At 48.6% G+C, this 17073-nt stretch overlaps 1 protein-coding gene across 2 annotated transcripts; it reads left to right on the plus strand.

The window, feature by feature from the left end:
• Window positions 1–278: 278 nt before the first annotated feature.
• Window positions 279–15321, plus strand: dedd (death effector domain containing). 2 transcript variants are annotated; one of them, XM_033042616.1, is made up of 4 exons: window positions 290–1809; window positions 10532–10633; window positions 12630–12761; window positions 13323–15321. In XM_033042616.1, exons 1-4 carry the CDS (start codon window positions 1485–1487, stop codon window positions 13697–13699), a joined length of 936 nt encoding a protein of 311 aa, XP_032898507.1. In that variant the 5' UTR covers window positions 290–1484; the 3' UTR covers window positions 13700–15321. The 2 variants fall into 2 exon arrangements, with proteins under 2 accessions (XP_032898508.1, XP_032898507.1); XM_033042617.1 differs by lacking the exon at window positions 10532–10633 and having other exon boundaries at window positions 279–1809.
• The last annotated feature ends 1752 nt before the right edge of the window (window positions 15322–17073 follow it).

Genomic DNA, 17073 nt, shown 5'->3' on the forward strand with positions numbered 1-17073 from the left:
AAAGGCAGTTTCAACCATTCGACGAGGCCACTAGTCGGCTTGTCCTATGGTATTGCAGGCAATTTCACAGCGACATTGCCGATACAGGTGGCCCTGCACAAACCTACGCCTCTCATTTAACAGCGCACAACCATCATACGAACTGGCCACAACCGTCTCCCCCGTCCGCACCTTTTCACCAGAATCTTTGCTTTTCACAGTCAACACAGCTGCTTGGTGGGAGTCGTAGTCCATTCCTTTTACGTCCCGTCAATGCTGACGGCCGGCCGCGCACACGGAGACTACAACTCCCGAGCGGCATCGCGGTTCCACCCATTTCCAGCTGAGGAAGATGGCGACGGCAGCGCTGAACAAGCGGAGGAGGCGGTAGCTACGGCGCTGAAAACGAAGGAGATACGCCGCAGACGGACGAGGGAGGTGTTTTGCAAAAAGGACAAAAATATAAAAGGAACAGAAGATATTGGGTGAAACTCCACCATTCCCCAAGCTCCCACTCCATTGGTCAGAACAACTAAGATATTGAGTAGGAAGCCCCTTCCCATCAGCCTGGGCCTGGTGTTTGGCGTCTTCTCGCTCCCCAACTCTTCAACAAGACCACTCTGGGCTGGTAGCCTGATATTGCCCAGAACTACAACAGAAACACAACCTACTACGCTGTCCGCCCTCGCTTTCTGCAGCAAGGTTTTGATTGGTTCGTGGGTTATATTCGCCTTTTTCGACCGGTTGCCTTTTCTTGCCATCCATCCTCGAAGCTCAAAGTCTACCTTGAGCAGCCTCTACTGGGCACCCACCTTCCACATTTTAACCCGAAGACTCTGTTCAACCTTCCCTCTCTTGTCAAAAACTTCACCTTTTCGCTCGGTTGTTTTGTTTAACCTTTAAGCCATTATTGGTAGACTGGCTGGACTTTTGTTACGAAGCAACATATTTATTGGGTCTTTTCATTAGGAGAAAGGTTACAATCATCAATTTGAAGGTATTCTGATCCCAGTCGATCAACTTTAATACCTGATAATTATTACAAAGTTGGGCTCCAGTGCATTGCATCCACATACTATTTGGTGCTGATTTTAACTCTAAGGGATCTAATCTCTTCCATCCGCTACCACCCTCAGTCTGAACTCTTCTTCACTACAACAAAGTTACTTTGCCCTGCTAACCTCTTACCCAACCCTCCTTTAAAACCCATCTGCTAGTGAAGGCTTTGATAACCCTTCACTAGCAAGACTTGCAGACTCTGTCTGGGCTAGGTGGAGTGGAACAAAAGTTGAGAAGGCCTTTCGTAGGAAGGCAGAGATTCCTACTGAGTGGGTGGGGGAGGGAAGGGGGGGGGGATGTAATGCAACACGAGAGAATCTGACTGCCCGGTGTCACACTCACGAGTCCCCCTCTTGTAAGAAAGAGGTGGGGGTGGGGGGAGGTGATTTCTGTGCACAGGGGAGGTGTTTCTCTTCATCGCCCACTGCCCCCTCACCCCTTCCCCCATGGCGGCCAGCGGTAAGAGGAGTGGCCAGCAGTGGCCGGAGGAGCAGCTGAGCAAACAGCACGGGCTGCACTCGTTGCACCGCATGTTCCAGATCGTGGGGGCCCAGCTCACCCACCGGGACGTCCGTGTCCTCTCCTTCCTCTTCGTCGACGTCATTGCTGACTACGAGCGGGGATTGATCCGCAGCGGCCGTGACTTCTTCCTAGCCCTAGAGCGGCAGGGCCGTTGTGATGAGACCAACTTCCAACACGTTCTGCAACTCCTGCGCATCATCACCCGACACGACCTGCTGCCCTACGTCACACTTAAGCGGCGCAAGACCGGTAAGCTACTGCGGTGGGAGGCAGGGGGTGGGGCAATCGGGTGAGGGGGCGTCCTGACTGATTTCGTAGAACAAAGTCGCATAGTGCCGCGGTCATGAGGTCAGAAATGTATTCATCTAGAATGTTTTTTTATATGCTCTTAAGCCAATCTGGTTGTTACACATTGGTTTCCCAGTCTGAGAGAGTACAGGTGAAATCTCCATTCATCATCACTCTATGGCACTTCAACATCGTGCAGCTTTCCTCAATATGTGAGCTCAATATTCCACTAGAAGGTAGCCTGTGAAGTGGTCTACCTACTATAATGGTGAGATTAAAATAAGTGTAGAGAGCATGGTCTCTTTAAAGGGATTGGGGAGCAAGGTCCCAGTAAGTTTAAAATGAGTGGGAAAACCTGGTCTTGGTGAGTGGGGAACAGGGACCAGTGTGTTTAAAGTGAGCGGGGAATTGGGTCCTAGCGGGATAGTCGGACAGTACGGAAACACGCCCTTTGGCTCAACGTTCATGCTGACCACTGCTTCATCTGCACGTCCCATTTGTCCGCATCTGACCCATGTCCCTCTAAACCTTTCCTATCCATGTACCTGTCCAAGTGTCTTTTGAATGTTGTTATTGTGCTTGCCTCAATTCCTTCCCCAAGCAGCTTGTTCCATTTTCCCCAAAAGAGTTCCTATTAAATCTTTGCCCCCTCACCTTAAACCTGCACCCTCTAATTTTTGAATCCCCTGCCCTGGGATAAGGGCTTTGCCATATGCACTCTCTCCATTCCCCTCATGGTTATATATATCTCTGTAAAATCAGCATTCAACCTCCTGTATATCAAGGAACAAAGTTCTAGCCTGCGCATCCTCTCCCTGTAGCTCAGGCCCTCTAGTCTTGGCAACATCCTCGTGAATCATCTTTGCACTCTTCCCTCATTAATGGTATCTTTCATATAGCAGGGTGGCCAAAACTGAATACAATACTCAATGTGCAAATTTGCCTACATCTGTAACGTAATATCACAACTTTTTTATAAATCAGTATCTGCAATTCCTTGTTTCTACATCCCAATGTCTGTACTCGGTTCCCTGACTGATGAAGGCTAGCATGCCAAAAGCTTTTTTCACCATCCTGTTTATCTGTGTCGCCACTTTCAGGGAGCTATGTACTTGTACTTCTGGATCCCGCTGATTTATAACATTCCAGGGCCCTACAGTTCACTATGGACTTCCCAAAATACAAAACGCCTTGCACATATCTTAATTAAAATCTTATTAGCCATTCTTTTGCCGACATGCCAGCTGATCAGGATCCCAATATATTTCTTGATAACCATCTTCAGTGATGGACTTTAGGAGGAGAGGAACACCGCTGTCTCCATCAATGGCGTGGATGTGAAGTTTAGCAGGGAGTACAAATACCTTGGTGTGTACCTGGATAGTAAACCGAACTGGTCCAGGAACGCTGAGGCCCTGTACAAGAATGGACAGAGCCGGCTGTACTTTTTGAGAAGGCTCCGCTCCTTCAACGTCTGCAATAAGATGCTGCAGATGTTCTACCAATCGGTGGTAGCCAGTGCCATCTTCTTTGCTATCGTGTGCTGGGGCAGCAGGGCGAAGACCTCGGACGCCAATGGGATAAACAAACTCATCAGGAAGACTGGCTCCATCCTGGCGGCAGAATTGGAATCATTGGAGGTGGCCTTGGAGGGGAGGATGCTCCTTAAAAACTGCGGAGCATCTTGGACAATACAGCTCACCCCCTCCATGACACACTGGTCAACCTGAGGAGTACCTTCAGCAACAGACTGGTTCCACCAAGATGCAGTACAGAATACCACAGGAGATCCTTCTTCCCTGTGGCTATTAAACTGTACAACTCCTCCCCTTCTGTTGTGAGATAGACCCTCCCCAATCTTTGCACATCCCCAATCCTTTCCACTCGTCACTTTAATTTCATGTTTCATGTATTTTGTGTTTTATGACTTGGCAGATCAATTTCCATCCTGGGATTAATAAAGTTCTATCGTATTGTATCACTATCTACGATACCACCCATTTTAGTGTCATTTGCAAACATGCCAATCGTGCCTTGTACATTCTCATCCAAATCGTTGATATAGATGACAAAAAGCAATGGGCCTAGAACCAATCCCTGATGCACACCATTAGTAACTGGCCTCCTGCCGAGAAACAATCTTCCACGTTCACCCTCGCTTCCCACCATGAATTCTGTATTGTGTGATTTATTTATGGCAATTATTTATACCAAGTAAAAGGCACTGGATGTCAAATGTTCCTTCTGAGTGAGTGAGAAAGTCTAATAACAACAATCGATTGTTCGTGTCCTACCGAACTTATTTCCACATACCTCGACTCCATCCTTTTCCCCCCCCCCCTGGTTAAATCCCTCCCTACCTGTGTTCAAGACACCTCACACGCTCTTCGTCTACTCCAGGACTTCCATTTTCTAGGCCCCCATTCCCTCATCTTCACCATGGATGTCCAATCACTCTACACCTCCATCCCCCACCAGGAAGGTCTCAAAGCCCTCAGTTTCTTCCTCGACCGGAGAACCAACCAATCCCTGTCTACTGATACTCTCCTCCGCCTAGCGGAGCTGGTCCTTACCCTTAATAACTTTTCGTTGGACTCCTCCCATTTCCTCCAAATACAAGGTGTAGCTATGGGTACTCACATGGGCCCTAGCTATGCCTGCCTCTTTGTAGGGTACGTTGAACAATCCTTGTTGGAGACGTACCGTGGCCCTATCCCCAAACTCTACCTTCGCTACATCGACGACTGCATTGGTGCTACCTCCTGCACCCACACACAACTCACTGACTTCATCCATTTCACTACTAACTTCCATCCGGCACTCAAATACACCTGGACCATTTCCGACATTTCCCTACCATTTCTTGACCCCACTATTTCCATCGCAGGTGATAGACTCCTGACCGACATCCACTATCAACCCACTGACTCCCATGGCTATCTGGACTACACTTCTTCACACCCTGCTTCCTGTAAGGACTCCATCCCCATACTCCCAATTCCTCCGTCTACGCCGCATCTGCACCCAGGATGAGGTGTTCCACACCAGGCCATCGGAGATGTCCTCATTCTTCATGGAACGGGGGTTCCCCTCTTCTACCATAGATGAGGCGCTCACCAGGGTCTCTTCTATATCCCGTGACTTTACTCTCACTCCCCATCCCCCCCACTCGTAACAAGGGCAGAGTCCCCCTTGTCCTCACCTTTCATTTGCAACTGCAAGAAATGCTACACTTGTCGCTTTACCTCCCCCCTTGACTCCATTCAAGGACCCAAGCAGTCTTTCCAGGTGCGGCAGAGGTTCACCTGCACCTCCCCCAACCTCATCTATTACATCCGCTGCTCTAGATGTCAGCTGCTCTACATCGGTGAAACCAAGCGTAGGCTTGGCAACCGCTTCGCCAAACACCTCCGCTCGGTTCGCAATAACCAACCTGATCTCCCGGTGGCTCAGCACTTCAACTCCCCCTCCTATTCCGAATCCGACCTTTCTGTCCTCGGCGTCCTCCATGGCCAGAGGACCACCGCAAATTGGAGGAGCAGCACCTCGTATTTCGCTTGGGCAGTTTGCACCCCAGCGGTATGAACATTGACTTCTCTAATTTCAGATAGTCCCCACTTTCTCCTCCCCTTCTCAGCTCTCCCTCAGTCCACTAGCTCCTCCTCTTCCTTTCTTCTTCCTGCCCCCCACCCTCACATCAGTCTGAAGAAGGGTTTTGGTCCAAAACGTTGCCTATTTCCTTCGCTCCATAGACGCTGCCTCACCCGCTGAGTTTACCCGCGACAGTCGATTAAGTATTTCCTTTGCTTTTTTGCATTCGTTTAGTAGGTCATATTAGGAAAGATCATAATGTGAAAGGTTTAGAAGGGGTGCAATTTGTCAAGTGTTCAGGAGAGCTTTCTCCAGCAATATGTAGAGAGCCCCATATGGGAGAGGGCAACACTTGATCTATTCTTGGGAAATTGGGAGGGGCAGGTGGATGAAGTGTTCATGGAGGAGCCTTTTGGGACCTGTGACCACTGCTTGGTTAGTTTAAGACAGTTATGAATAGGGACAGAGAGAGCCCATTAAAATGCTAAATTGGAGTAGGCCAACTTTGAGGGTAAGAGAGAGGGACTTGCTCAAGTTGATTGGAGTAAGTTGTTTGAAGGAAAAGGAACGTCAGGAAAGTGGGATGTTTTTAAAAGTGTGCTAACAAGAGCTCAGGACATGCACGTCCCTGTTAGAATCAATGGCAAGGCAGGCAAACGTAAGGCAAAATAGAAAATAGGTGCAGGAGTAGGCTTCAACCCTTCTAGCCAGCATCGCCATTCAATATGATAATTCAAAATAGGTGCAGGAGGAGGCCATTTGGCCCTTCAAGCCTGCACTGCCATTCATTGTGATCATGGCTGATCATCCTCATTCAGTGACCTGCCTTCTCCCCATATCCCTTGATTCTGCTAGCCCCTAGAGCTCTATCTAACTCTCTTTTGAATTCATCCAAAGAATTGGCCTTGACTACCTTCTGTGGCAGGGAATTCCACAAATTCACAACACTCTGGGTGAAAAAGTATTTTCTCATCTCAGTTTGTGGCCCCTGGTTCTGGACTCCCCCAACATTGGGATCCGCTGCTCTAGATGTCAGCTAATTTACATCGGTGAGACCAAGCGTAGGTTGGGCGACCGTTTCGCCGAACACCTCCGCTCAGTCCGCCTTAACCTACCTGACCTCCCGGTGGCTCAGCACTTCAACTCCCCCTCCCATTCCCAATCCGACCTCTCTGTCCTGGGTCTCCTCCATTGCCAGAGTGAGCAACAGCGGAAATTGGAGGAACAGCACCTCATATTCCGTCTGGGGTCCTTGCGCCCTTATGGCATCAACATTGAATTCCCCCAATTTGGCTAGCCTGTGCTGTCCCCTCCCCTTCCTTCACCCTCTAGCTGTCTCCTCCCACCCTCCCATCCGCCCGCCCTCGGGCTCCTCCTCCTCCCTTTTTCCTTCTTTCTTTCCCCACACCCCATCAGTCTGAAGAAGGGTTTCGGCCCGAAACGTCGCCTATTTCCTTCGCTCCATAGATGCTGCTGCACCCGCTGAGTTCCTCCAGCAATTTTGTGTACCATTGGGAAAACATTTCCTGCATCTAGCATGTCCAGTCCTTTTACAATTTTACACATTTCTATAAGATTTCCTCTGATCCTTCTCAATTCCAGTGAATACAAGCCCAGTCTTTCCTCATATGACAGTCCCGCCATCCCGGGGATTAACCTCGTGAACGCTGCACTGCCTCATTAGCAAGGATGTCCTTCCTCAAATTAGGAAACCAAAACTGCACACATTTTTCCTGCATCTAGCTTGTCCAGTCCTTTTATAATTGTATATGTTTCTATAAGAACCCCCCTCATCCTTCTAAATTCCAGTGAATACAAGCATAGTCTTTTCATTCTTTCCTCATATGACAGTCCCGCCATCCCAGGGATCAATCTCGTGAATTTACGCTGCACTGCCTCAATCACAAGGATGTCGTTCCTCAAATTAGGAAACCAAAACTGCACACAATACTCCAGATATGCTCACCAGGGCCCTGTACAAATGCAGAAGGAACTCTTTACTCCTTTACTCTAATCCTCTTGTTATGAAGGTCAACATGCCATTATCTTTCTATACCTGCATGTTTACTTTCAGTGACTGGTGTACAAGGACACCCAGGTCTCGTTGTACTTCCCTTTTTCCTAATCTGACACCATTGAGATAATAATCTGTCTCCTTGTTCAGCCTCGTACTTCATTTTTTCACCCTGTATTGCCCTTTTTGTTACCTTCTGTTGTCTTTTGAAAGTTTCCCAATTCTCTGGCTTCTTTGCTGTGTTATACACCTTTTCTTTTAGTTTTATTTAATCCCTAACTTCTCTTCAGCCACGGTTGCCTCTTACTCCCCTTAGAATCTTTCTTCCTTTTTGGAATGAAATGATCCTACATCTTCCAGATTATGCCCAGAAATTCCTGCCATTGCTGTTCCATGGTCATTCCTGCTAGGATCCTTTTCCAGTCGACCTTGGCCAGCTCCTCTCTCATGCCTTCATTGCCCCCTTTTGTTCGATTGCAACACTGACACTTCTGATTTAACCTTTTCCCTCAAATTGCAGATTAAAACTCATCATATTATGGTCACAACCTCCTAGCGGTTCCTTTACCTTGAGTTCCCTTATTAAATCTGGTTCATTAGACACTAAATCCAGAATTGCCTTCTATCTGGCAGGCTCCAGTACAAGCTGCTCTAAGAATCCATCTCTGAGGCACTCTACAAACTCCCTTTCTTGGGGTCCAGAACCAACCTGATTTTCCCAATCTATCTGCATATTGAAATCTCTCATAACCACAGTGGCATTATCTTTGTTACATGCCAATTTTAACTCCTGCTGCAACTTGCACCCTATATCCAGGCTACTGTTTGAGGGTCTGTAGATAACTCCCATTCATGTCTTCTTACCTTTACAATTCCTCAATTCTGTCCACAGCGACTCTACATCGTCAGTCCCTATGTCACCCCTCGCACGGGACTGAACTTCATCCCTTACCAACAGAGCTACCCCACCTACTCTGCCCACCTGCCTGTTCTTTCTATAGGACGTATAACGCTGAATATTCAGTTCCCAGTCCCTATCCTCCTGCAGCCATATCCTGGTAATCCCCACAATGTCATATCTACCAATCTCTAACTGAGCCTCAACTCATCTACTTTAGTTCTTATACTTTGTGCATTCATATATAATACTTTAAATCCATTACTCACCTCACCTTTCACTTCGATTCCTATTTCAATTGGCCATACTCTCCTATACCTTCGTGAAATTTCTGCCCTGTTAAATCTGGTGTATTTCTTAATTTTTCTTATACTCTCTTTCCCTTTAACTCCATCCTTGTATTTCTGATTTGGAGTTTGGGGAACTAAGGAGCTAGCTAAAAAAAAGAAATCGTAAGGGCAAAAAGGGGACAGGTGAAAGCTCTGGCAGAAAGCATTAAGGATAATCCCAAACAATTTTATGTACATAAAGGGGGGGGAAAAAGGTAACTAGAGAGAGCGATGCCTCGGGTATCAAAGCAGTCAATTCTGTATGGAGCCACATGAGATGGACAAATCCTCTATTAGTTTTTAGCATGAGAAAGTGGAGGACAGAGGAACTTCAAGAGTTCAAGTTCAAGAGAGTTTATTGTCATGTGTTCCTGATAGGACAAAGAACATAGAAACATAGAAATTAGGTGCAGGAGTAGGCCATTCGGCCCTTCGAGCCTGCACCGCCATTCAATATGATCATGGCTGATCATCCAACTCAGTATCCCAACATAATAGGCATTGACTACAAAGCACATGAATAAATAAACTGATAAAGTGCAAATAACAAGTAATGGGTTATTAATGTTCAGAGTTTTGTCCGAGCCAGGTTTATAGCCTGATAGCCTGATGGCTGTGGGGAAGTAGCTATTCTTGAATAGGAGCAGTCAATGGATGTGTCTTGAGAACAGTCAGTATTACGGTCGAAGAGATGCTCAAGGTCCTGATGTGTATGAAGGAAGACACATCTCCTGGGCCGGATCAGAAATATCCAAAGGCACTGGGAAGCTAGAGAGGAAATTGTAGGAGGCCTGGCTGAGGTTTATGAGTCGTCATTAAATACAGGCAAGGAGCCAGAAGACTGCAGGGTGGCATATGTGCTTCTATTCAAGAAGGGCTGCAGGGAAATGGCTGGGAACTATAGGCCAGTGAGCATAACATCAGTAGTAGTTACTCGAGAGTATTCTGAGGGATATGATGTGAAGATGGATGTTAAAAATTGCAGCAGGATCTTGATCGGTTTGCCAGGTGGGCTGAGGAATGGTTAATGAAATTTAATATTGAGAAATGTGAGGTGTTGCATTTTGGATAGTCTAACCTGGGTGGGACCTATACAGTGAATGGTTGGGCTCTGTGGATTGTTGTAGAGCAGAGGGATCCAGGAGTGTATCATTCTTTGAAGGTGGAGTCGCAGGTAGATTGGGTGGTCAAAAAGGCTTTGGGCGCATTGGCCTTCGGAGTATTGAGTATAGAAGTCTGAAGAAGGGTCTCGACCCATCACCAATTCCTTCTCTCCAGAGATGCTGTCTTCCCGCTGTGTTATTCTAGCATTTTGTGGCTACCTATTGAGTATAGAAGTTGGGAGATCATGTTGCAGTCACATAAGAAGTTGGTGTTGCTGCATTTAGAATATTGTGTTCAGTTCTGGGCACCATGTTATAGGAAAGATGGTGTCAAGTTGGAAAGACTCGAGGGTGTGGGGTATAGGGAGAGGTTGAGCAGGCAGGGACTCTATTCCTTGGAGCGCAGGAGGATGAAGGGTGATCTTGGGGCTGAACAACTCCCCACCCTTCTGTCATGGGGTAGATTGACTCCCCTCTATCTATGGATATATGTTTAATCTATGTTTGGTTCATAACGCAGGGAAATATAAAAAGTTCAGGAAAGAAGGTGCGTGAGTGGTAGGTGCTGTGAAAAGAGTGATTACAACCCGCGGCGATGTCAGAACCATGCAGGGACCAATGTAGATATTCCCAGCAGGCACAAACTACAGAGAGAAAGGGAGGAGGAGGTGTGATGGATGGAATAATTGGATTGTGCAACGAGGGAAAGCTTGCGATGACTCGCCTTCCGTCTTCTCCCCCCTTCCAGTATCGCCGGATCCCGTGGATAAATACCTGGAGCAGAGTTCCGTCACCTATGTCATGCCCCGAAGCTTGGCTGCTGAGGGAGCGACAGAGCACAACAAACCAGGTGGGAAGTAGCACGAGGCAGGTACACACTCTACGCTGTCCCGTGTTGTGTTCCCATCTCTAAGGCTATGGTGGGATATTGTTACGGCTCACATTTGTCGTTTCTGTCACGAAAATGCATGGGTGTCGACCAAGGGGCTGGACGCCAAGCTCGAGTAACTTGAGAGACAGGTGCTTGACTTGGTGATTCGCCAGGGTCAAACTGTTGGGGACTTACTTCTGTGGCAAATGTACCAAGAATGGAAGGAAGCATTGATGGAGTTGCAGCTTGAATGATCCTGAGGCATATCTAACATGTCTCGCTCCAGATATTGCATGTTTTCAACTGCACTTCATACATCTAGTTTCTGGAGAAATGATGAGGAGCCTGAAGGGAGTCAACAACTACAAGTTCCTTGTTGTACATATCTCTAAAGATCTGTCCTGAGTTGAGCGCAATGCAATTACAAAGAAAGTCCATCAAAAAAGGGCAGCAAGGTGGTGCAGCGGTCGAGTAGCTGCCTTACAGCACCAGAGCCCCAGAGCCCCAGGTCTCGGGTTCGATCCTGACTAAGGATGCTTGTCTGTACGGAGTTTGTACATTCTCCCCATGACTGCGTGGATTTTCTACAAGATAGAAACATAGAAAATACGTGCAGGAGGAGACCATTCGGTCCTTCGAGCCAGCACCGCCATTCATTGTGATCATGGCTGATCATCCCCAATCAATAACCCGTGCCTGTTTTCCCCATATCCCTTGATTCCACTAGCCTATAGAGCTCTATCTAACTCTCTCTTAAATCCATCCAGTGATTTGGCCTCCACTGCCCACAAATTCACAACTCTCTGGGTGAAAAAGTTTTTTCTCGCCTCAGTCTTAAATGGCCTCCCCTTTATTCTAAGACTGTGGCCCCTGGTTCTGGATTTGCCCAACACTGGGAACATTTTTCCTGCATCTAGCTTGTCCAGTCCTTTTATAATTTTATATGTTTCTATAAAATATCCCTTCATCCTTCTAAACTCCAGTGAATATAAGCCTAGTCTTTTCAATCTTTCCTCATATGACAGTCCCGCCATCCCAGGGATCAATCTCATGAACCTACGCTGCACTGCCTCAATCACAAGGATGTCCTTCCTCAAATTAGGAGACCAAAACTGTACACAATACTCCAGATGTGGTCTCACCAGAGCTCTATACAACTGCAGATCTTCGGTTTCTTCCCACATTCCAAAAACACACAGGTTTGTAGGTTAATTGGCTTGGTGTAAATATAAAGTTGTCCCTAATGTGTGTAGATAGTGTCAATGTGCGATGATCGCGGGTCGGTGCGGACTCGATGGGCCGAAAGGCCTGTTTCCGCACAGTTTCTCTAAAACTAAAGCACTCCTCGTTAAGGAAAAATAGGACAGGTTAAAGTGCATGTTATTGGAGTAGAATTAGGCCATTCGACCCATTGAGTCTACTCCTAATCCCATTTTCCTGCCTTCTCCCCATTACCCATGACACCCATTCTAATATCCACTGACAGCCTCCACAGCCCACTGTGGCAATGAGTTCCACAGATTAACTACCCTCTGACTAAAGAAGTTCGTCCTCGCCTCTTTTCTAAAAGAGCACTCTTTAATTTTGAGGCTGTGACCTCTGGTCCTAGACTCTCCCACCAGTGGAAACATCCTTTCCACATCCACTCTATCTATGTCTTTCATTAATCTGTAAGATTCAATGAGGTCCCCCTTCAATCTTCTAGACTCCAGCAAATAGAGCCCCAGTGCTGTCAAATGTTCATCATATGCCAACCCACTCATTCCTGGAATCATTCTTGTAAACCTCCTCTGGACCCTCCCCGGAGCCAGCTCATCCTTCCTCTGAGAAACATAGAGTGTGCTCCCTCTACACTGTTCCAGAGCACGGGTCAGACACAGAGTGAAGGTCCCTCTAAACTGTCCCATCACACACTACCGGGGTGTGGGTTAGACAGAGTGTAGCTCGCTCTAAGTATGGCCTTCTGTTCTCATAGGTCGGCTGTTGTGCTGTTCCCCTGTTGTGTCCCATCCCCTCCGACAGAGACTGTACCAGGTCCGTGGTGCAGGGGGCCGGCGGGGAAAGCAGAAGACCACCGTGCTGGACAGCAAGGAGAAGCAAACCTGTGGTGAGTTCTGTCTGGAGCTGGAATTCTGTTGCCCCTCGTTATCTGTCCACAGTGACTAAGATTGAGGCAAATTCACTGCTCGCTTCAATGCCAAACCCTTCCCCTTGGCCCATCGTACCCCTCCGCTACTCCGGTCCTCTTCCTGAACTCTCCCATGCTACCACTTCTCCCTCACCCGGCTTCTATCTTCTCAGCCTCCACCTCCCAGGATCCCTCTCTTGTCTGGTGTTGCTCTCCCTCGCCTTCCCCAGATCGCCCCTTACTTACTCTTCCCTCCCTGCAATATTGTGCCTTGCTCATTCCCCTAATGCCCTCCTTATCCTCGCCCAACTGCACACCACCGGGACTCCCTCTTCCCCCCCCCCCCCCCATTGCCCCTCCCCACTCAGATTGCCCCAACCGCACTACCCCTGTGCTTCCCCCTTCCCACCGCGTTCCCCCTGCCATCGATGGGCTCCCCACTTCCATCTTTACCCTTGATTACCCGACCCCTGTGCTTCCTCGCCTCTCCCGATTGCTCCTTGCTTGCTACCCAGGAACAACCTACGCTCTCACCCCCAGACATCCGGCTTCGTGTGAGGGCTGAGTACTGCCAGCACCAGACAGCGCTGGAGGGCAACGTCTTCTCCAACAAGCCGGGTCGGCTGGAGCGCCAGTTCGAGCGCTTCGCCCAGGCCAACACCATCCTCAAGTCCCGGGACCTAGGCTCCATCATCTGCGACATCAAGTTCTCCGAGCTCACCTACCTCGACGCCTTCTGGAGGGACTACATCAACGGCTCGCTGCTCGAGGCCCTCAAGGGCGTCTTTATCACCGACTCCCTCAAGCAGGCCGTGGGCCATGAGGCCATCAAGCTGCTGGTCAACGTGGACGAGGATGACTATACGGCAGGCAGGCAGAGGTTGCTACACAACCTCATGCTGCAGCACGGGCCCTGAGGGGCAGGGGCGTGGGGGGCACCTCCAACACACAGGCCTGGAGGGTGGCATGTGCTCCGCTCTTATCCCCTCTAACCCCCTCCCTTTATCTAAGCCCTCTCCTTCTCTCTGTCACTGCTGCTCCTCTAACTCTGTTCCTTTCTCCATCTACTCGCCATTCCTCAGGTCTCCCCCACTCACTCACTCACTCCCCTCCACGTTTGCTGACTAAACCCTCCATCTCACGCCCTCCTCCCCCCTGGCACCCGCCTCTTGTCCCCCACCTTGTGCCCATTTCCCCCCCTTGTGCCCCCCTTCCCCTCCCCCCCCTTGAACTCGCGCCTTCCTCTCCCTCCTGAAACTCACCTCCTCCTCTTCCTTCTCCCTCCCCTCCCCCTTGTGCCTGCCATCCCGCTCCTTCCTGCCCCCCTCAATGCTGTGTACCGCCCACTGCCGGGGCCTGAGTGGAGTTTGGGGTGAAATTGGCTCCAGCTCGGAGCAACAAATTGTGAGAGGGTGCTGCCACTTCTGCAGTGACGTGAGTGAGGAGTGAGCCCAGCTGGCTAATCTGCACCCTGGGACAGACAGATGACATTCGGTGCACAGCCAGCAGAGGGCCTGGGATCCCTGACCTCCAGCCCCAAAGTGGGCTGCGATCGCTCGTTCAACAACTCAATTGTGGTATTAAGGAAATAATCAGAACTGTGAACTGTGAGAATCTCTTCCATTGCTCATTGCAGTTTGAACAAGCAAAAGGCCAGAGAGGTTGAGACAGTCTTTCTGAGAGTCACTCATACAGTGTCTGAAGCTCCCCCCTATACTGTTCCATCACACACTCCCAGAGCACGGGTTAGACACAGAGTGAGGCTCGCTGTACACTGACCCGTCACACTCACCAGGGCATGTACTAGATACAGAGTGAAGCTCCTTTTGCACTGTCTCGTAAATCACGCTATGGTTTCTGACAGAGGAGACGTGTTTGTTCAGAGGTTATTTGCAACCTGCATTTAAATGGATGCTTCTCCAAAGGGGTGAACTGCGGATAAGTGATGTTGACCCAGCCCACAACTGACCTGCAAGTTTACAGGGATTGAACAGGCAGTCTTGAGTTTACATGTTCAGAGAGAGGATGAGTTGGATATCGGAAATGTTCTGGACTGAGGATTTGTCTCGGGTTCTCTTATATAGATTTATAGCCCAGAAACTGAGCGGATTCTTCAGTGGGCTGAATGACCTCCTGACCCTATGTAATAGACGAGAGACCTCCTATCCCCATAAGAGCTGACTGGGCTTTTCCCCATAACAAGTGGGCTGTGGTCTGAATGGCTTCCTTTCTGTATCCTAAAGACTCCACTTCTTTTAAAAGGCTGGAGAGATTAACATAATCCTCAGAATTGACAGTGAGATAAATGCACGCAGTAGCAGATTGCCACAATGGCGTCTCGAGGAAATGCCCGAGAGAAGAATGTGCACTTTGGGAAGAGTAGCTGTGCCTTGATCCTGCCTTCTCCAGTTCGCCTTAGGAGGGTGAAACTGATGCAGTTTGTTTGGACTGAAAGTTGATAAAAGACTTGCACAAGAGCTTCTGAATGTTCCACACTTCTCGTTCTGAGTGAAGTACAATAAACGGTCAGAGATATTTACATAGAGCCTAGACCTGGCTAGTGTTAGCAGGAACAGAATGGTTGTGAAAACTAGGGGTGGTGGGTTCTTCACTGAATTGTCCTATCTCCTTGGACAGGGTAAACACCCAAGCAACATTGTGATCCTGTCATCCCTGTTCTCTGCTGTTGCTTAAGACTTGAGGTCTAGGAGTTATCATTCACTTCTGGAATAGGGACCCTTCTATTTAAGGAAGGCGGAACTATAGGCCTGTCATTGGAAATCAGGAATATTGTTAGGAAGTGGTATGGAACAATTATGCAATTATAGAACAGTGAAGAATGACTGGAGCAACTCAGCGGGGCCAGGCAGCATCTCTGGAGAAAAAGGATTGGTGATGTTTCGGGTTGGGACCCTTCTTCAGTGTTGGTCTGACCGGAGGCATTGTGGATTTCTCAAGAGTATGCAGAGACATTTGTAGCTGGTTGGATAGTGAACCGTGAAGCAGGTGATGTGTGGGCTTTCAGAAGACCTTTTGAGGTGCCATGCAGGTTATTACACAAATTGAGCTGTTGCCACAATGATGTGCCTTCAGCGGTGGGTTGGGGACAATCCAGTAGGAAGAATGGGAATGATTTCCGGTTGTGAGGCTGTAGGAACTGCAGGAATTGTTGTCGGGGCTCCAGCCGTTCACAATCTACATCAATAGTTTGGGTGAAGGGACCAAATGTTGCATATCCATGTTTCGTAAAGGTAGCAGGCTGGGTGGCAAGGTAGATAAGGTGCAAAGTTAAATGCATGGGTGATCACACCGTGTATCTATAATGGAATGGGGAAGAAAATGAGAGGCAATTCATATGTCAACATAGTTTTGAGGGAGGGATGTGTTGGTGTTGAGAGGAACTCTTCTCTGTGAAATTTAGAGGAACAAAATATGATCTCATTAAAACATCTGAAGTCCTTCAGGACTCGAAAGAGTGGACGTGGGGAGGAGGTTTCCGCTGGCTGCAGTGTCTGGATCCAGGGGTCCCCATCTCAGAGTGAAGGCTTGGCAGTTCAGGTCAGAGACGGGAGAAGTTTCTACACCAGAGGAGCAAATTATTTCGCTCTCTCTGCCAGCTCATTAGGAAAATTCACAGCGCCTCCTCTATGTGTTTACATTAACCTGGTTTGTAGGGGCTGAGGATTGGAGGTGAGCTGGACTGTACAGCTGGTCAATATGACCTCCAGATCCTCTCTGGCAGTATCATGACATGGGTTCCTGAATCAATGGCTGGATCGAGTAAATAGTGGCCCACTTCACCAAGGAAGCAGTCATGGTGACGGCCTTCAGTAACGTGTTGAGGAAACTGTTTGACGTAGACTTTCCACAACCACCACTGCGTGATCTTTTCTCATAACACTTCAGATGACTGACTTCCTTTGGAAAGTACTGTTTGAATCAGCCTCTGCTGCTCTTTCAGGGGGGGGGGGGGGGGGGAATGATCACACCACCATGGTTCAATACCTAAAATGAAACTTCAATTTCCTTCTTTCAATCACCCCCCCCCCGTGACTTGGAGCTAGTGAGCAGGGTCAAATGTCAACACAACCAGACCTGGTGGCCCAGTAAACAATGAGGAGGGCAGGAACAGAGAACAGAACAGTGGCTGGAAGACTGGGCAGGTAAGTTGCAGATGCTATTTGGTGCAGATACCTCTGAACCAATGCACTGAACAAAGGGACTGTCTCGGCTAAAGCGCAGCCTGGGAGGGTGAGTAAAAGCAGAGAGTATACCCCAGCATAAATGTTGG

Source organism: Amblyraja radiata, chromosome 24 (genome assembly GCF_010909765.2).
Source record: "Amblyraja radiata isolate CabotCenter1 chromosome 24, sAmbRad1.1.pri, whole genome shotgun sequence".
In the NCBI taxonomy this organism is placed as follows: Eukaryota; Metazoa; Chordata; class Chondrichthyes; order Rajiformes; family Rajidae; genus Amblyraja; species Amblyraja radiata.